The sequence below is a fragment of the Mandrillus leucophaeus genome, unplaced genomic scaffold (assembly GCF_000951045.1).
Source record: "Mandrillus leucophaeus isolate KB7577 unplaced genomic scaffold, Mleu.le_1.0 Scaffold377, whole genome shotgun sequence".
Lineage (NCBI taxonomy): Eukaryota > Metazoa > Chordata > Mammalia > Primates > Cercopithecidae > Mandrillus > Mandrillus leucophaeus.
In genome coordinates, this window is record NW_012103998.1 from 1033992 (window position 1) to 1038266 (window position 4275).

At 36.1% G+C, this 4275-nt stretch overlaps 1 protein-coding gene across 3 annotated transcripts in view; it reads left to right on the forward strand.

Annotated features, from left to right (window-relative positions):
- NTN4 (netrin 4) overlaps positions 1-4275 on the forward strand; it is a 133037-nt gene that overhangs the window by 69456 nt on the left and 59306 nt on the right. For all 3 annotated transcript variants that reach the window (XM_011990315.1, XM_011990314.1, XM_011990316.1), the window contains exon 4: positions 2327-2453. In XM_011990315.1, coding sequence (XP_011845705.1) covers positions 2327-2453 — 127 coding nt within the window. The remainder of the gene's footprint in view (positions 1-2326; positions 2454-4275) is intronic.

Sequence of the window (4275 nt, forward strand, 5' to 3'; positions counted from 1 at the left end):
TGCAGCTCTCAAAATTTAAGTGCAGATTTGTCTTTAGAGCTTGCCTGGATGTGTGAATGGAGATTTGTAGTGAACCCTTATAACTCCATGGAATTTCAATATATAAACATTTCATATCACAGCCATGAAGAGAAGCCCAAGAAGGTAGACTATTATAACTCAATTTATACTTGGGCATTCCGAGACCAAAACCAGTGAATGAATCTATAGTATTAGTTGCATTTCTATAAAGAAAATTAACAAAAATTTTTGCAACATCATCTTTTTTCAAAGAGCCAATTTACCCTTTTAAAAAAATCTATATACTCACTAAGCCCTGAGAATTAAAAGAAATTTTATAATTTTCATGAAGCATGAGAACCTTACATGACAATACACTGAAATGAAATTTAGCAAGATGGCCGCCAACACATTGCTTATGAAATTTTCCAGCTAACTCTTAGGCATCATGTTCACTCACACGCAGCCTTCAGTCCAATAAGGCCTGTGTGTAATTCCTGAACTTGGACATTATGTGAGCATAAGGCCCATAGCAGTCATATAGCACACTTGGATAATTGCACAGGCCATTTGCAGAGTGCCTCCACCAGTGGTAGGGGAAGTATTAAAAGAAAGAAGGTCCTGGATGAGATGACACAAGTTACTTGAGTGTTATCTTAGGTCAAGCAGTAGTACATCAGTGTATTGGTGTGGCTGTTTTCAGGTTTGTTGAACTTTACCTTAGGGACTCATTTTCGTTTGGCCATGCTGAGTACATGTCATTTTTAGTAATTCATTTTTTGTCACAATTGAAATATTTTAGATGCATTGAAATATTTTAGATGCATTGAAATAAACGTTGCTAACAGATTCTCCTTATACCTTGGTTCATTTTGTCTCCTTTTCCTGAAAAGTTTCTTCCCTTCTGTCTGTTAAAAATGCCACCCATGTGCCAAGGGCCAGCTCCAATCTCCACCTTTCTCTTATGCCCTCCACAGCTGTCAACCTATGGTGATTTCTGCATCTTTTGAATGCCAGCATTATTTTGCTTCTTAAGTATTTATTGTCTTGTTTATGTGTTATTTTCTTCTATGTAACTCTTTTTTCTCCAGATATTATACATTTCATCTTTCTTAAAGACAGAAGAGTTTTCTAATGCTTTGTGTACCAAACATGGCCTAGCATAGTGACTCTCCCTTGTAGGTACCCATTAAATATTTGTTGACTAGTTGACATAATTTGTTACCTTTATGTTACCTTTAACACATTTCTCAAGGAAAAAATATAAAACCTCACAGATCCACACTTATGGACCCCGTTCTGAGCTACTTTGCAAACCTTTCCTTTGTATAGTCATGACATCATGTAAATAAATAATCTTGGTACTGGAATGCATCTTGGTATTGAAATTCATTATAAGTCTTACTTATTGGGAGATAGTTCAGATGATTCCAAATATTAATTTTTAGAAGTTATCAGTGAAATAACACAAAAAATATTAAAATTCCCAATTTCTAAGAATTCCACTGAAGTATTTCTCTCTGGGAGAAATACTATTTTAATAAACCCTATACTACTGTGAACTATGGGAAAAAAAATGCCCAGTATATTAGGACAAAATGTATTCGAAGCCCTAACAATATACATATTTTGACCTTTCAATATTACTTCTAGAAAATACATTCAAAGGAAATAATTAAAGATGCACACAAATACTTAGCTACGATGATATTCATTATGGCATTGAATATAATATATACATATATTTAAAAACCTAAATTACAATAAAATAGATGGTCAGATTAATTAATTATACATCATACGGGGCACCATTAGAGTGTGTATTATATGAGAATGTTTAACAAAATGGAAAGATATTCACAATATATTATGTGAAAAAGGTTGTAAATATAATTTTTTTTTGAATACTGGAAATATATGCTCCAAATGTGGATATTAATGTCATTTTCGCAATGAGATTATGGATTTATAAACTTTCTAGAATGAAGATATGTTACTTTTGCATAAAGAATTTTTAAAAATTAAAGATACTAAAAACTTAGCCGGTACTTTAGAATTCAGGTGCTTGCTCAGCCAGTAAGTACATTAGAATTACTCTCTAGGGTCATATACCCTTCGGCCAAGAAACTATAGTACTTAATCTTTTGAATTTTTCAAAAGATTATAAGACAAACTAAAGAAAGCATCTCTCCTCTTGATTGTTAACTTCTTCAGAAAAGTGAATGAACATCTTATGACTAAAGCCATTCCATGTGATGCGATTGTGGGAACATGTTCTTCTTTGGCGACATTTGTGCTCATAGCTCTCACTTGATGTTGCTTGTAGGTCCATGGGAAGTGTATGTGTAAGCACAACACAGCAGGCAGCCACTGCCAGCACTGTGCTCCGTTATACAACGACCGGCCATGGGAGGCAGCTGATGGCAAAACGGGGGCTCCCAATGAGTGCAGAAGTAAGTAACAAGCCCACGATATTTGAAAGCTTTCTTTGTAAAGTCAGCTTATCTGTGGAGTCCTTGTTGTCTCTAGAAACACAACACAAAGTGGTGGGTGACAAACACTAGACCCTACACAAACATAGCCATATCACTGCCCACTGAGGCTTCAGCCACTGAAAACAGTTGCTGTTCGTTACATTGCTAATGTGACTTTTTCGCCAAGAATATGTTCCCCATTTTCTTGGATACTTTGTGGGAGCTAAGAACTCTTTTATAATTTGACATAATAAAAATAGGAGGATGGCTCACACCTGTAATTTCAGCACGTTGGGAGGCCGAGGCGGGTGGATCACTTGAGACCAGGAGTTCAAGACCAGCCTGGCCAACACGGTGAAATCCTGTCTCTACTAAAAATACAAAAAAAAAAAAAAGAAAAAGAAAAAGAAAAAATTAGCCAGGCTTGGTGGCATGCACCTGTAATCCCAGCGCTTGGGGGGCTGAGGCACGAGAATCACTTGAAACTGGGAGGTGGAGGTTGCAGTGAGCTGAGATCACGCCACTGAACTCCAGCCTGGGTGACAGAGGGAGACTCTGTCTCTAAAGAAATAAATAAGTAAATACATGAGTAAACACAAGAACATCTGATTCTGTTGTACTCTCATTGCTGAGATGGTGAATTATAAACATGAAAATAGCTATTTTGAATTCAGTTCTCAAAACTACCCAATAAAGCAGGTGGTGTTAATCCCATTATAGAGATCAGCTAACTGAGGCTCAGCAAGATGAAGTGATTTGCCAAAGTTAGTAAATGATAGTGGGGACTTGATCTCAAGTCTCAAGACTCCAAATTAGGTACTTTTTCCCATAATACCACATTGCCTTTTTTTTCACTCTATGATGCTTGAAATGAAAGATTAGATTTGAAATTAAGCCAGTAAGTTAAGAAGGAGATTTCCCTACAAGGACTAACTAGCTTGAGGTTTGAGGCTGGAGATTAAATAGGAAGGTAAAAATATGGGAACATGAACCATTTTTTCTTTGCAATTTAAAATGTTCAGAGAAATGTGCATGCCCATCCCAATGTTAACACTCACAAACCTCTCTTTTACAAGGATTTAAAAGCAGGTTCCATGGGTAACATTGTGAGAAGTCTCTTCCCATACATAATTCGGAGTCATAACTGATTTGTTTTTGTTTCTAGGAAATGTAAAGGATTTCCTGTAAGAATAAATCTTAAATTATCTTGTAATATACTTTAAAAAGATATGAATCTGGTCAGAATTTCATAACACATCAAGGAAACAATGAAAAACAATAGCACAAACATTTTCAAATACATTTGACCTCCAAAAATCGGGATTCTTATTCTAAATCACCAATGAAGAGAATCTAAAGAATTTATCCTGAATTCCTAGGGTGCCTTTCTGACTCTTTCCACATAAATCAACTGCCTATCTAAATACATATAGAACACAGAGACATGTCACTTGATGCTATTGACTTATAATCTTAGAAATGCCTTTGAGGAATTGTTATATAATAAATACTGCAGGCCTCTTCTGTAAGAAAATTGAGGCTTCAATAGGAGTCCACCTTCTACTCACCTGCTCAACAGCTGAAGAATAGTACTTCATGAAATCAAACTACTTGCCAAGTTCCTAAGCTCTGTCCACCAGAAGCTCATGAGTAATGACCCTTCCAGGCTCATTAGTAAGCATGAATTCATGCCTGCATCTGCAATATGAATGCTCATTTCCACTTAAGGCCTGACAATCTCAGCTTTTCTTAGCAAGGACAGGAGACCCACAGGATGACCCTTGAGAAGTAATAGGAGTGG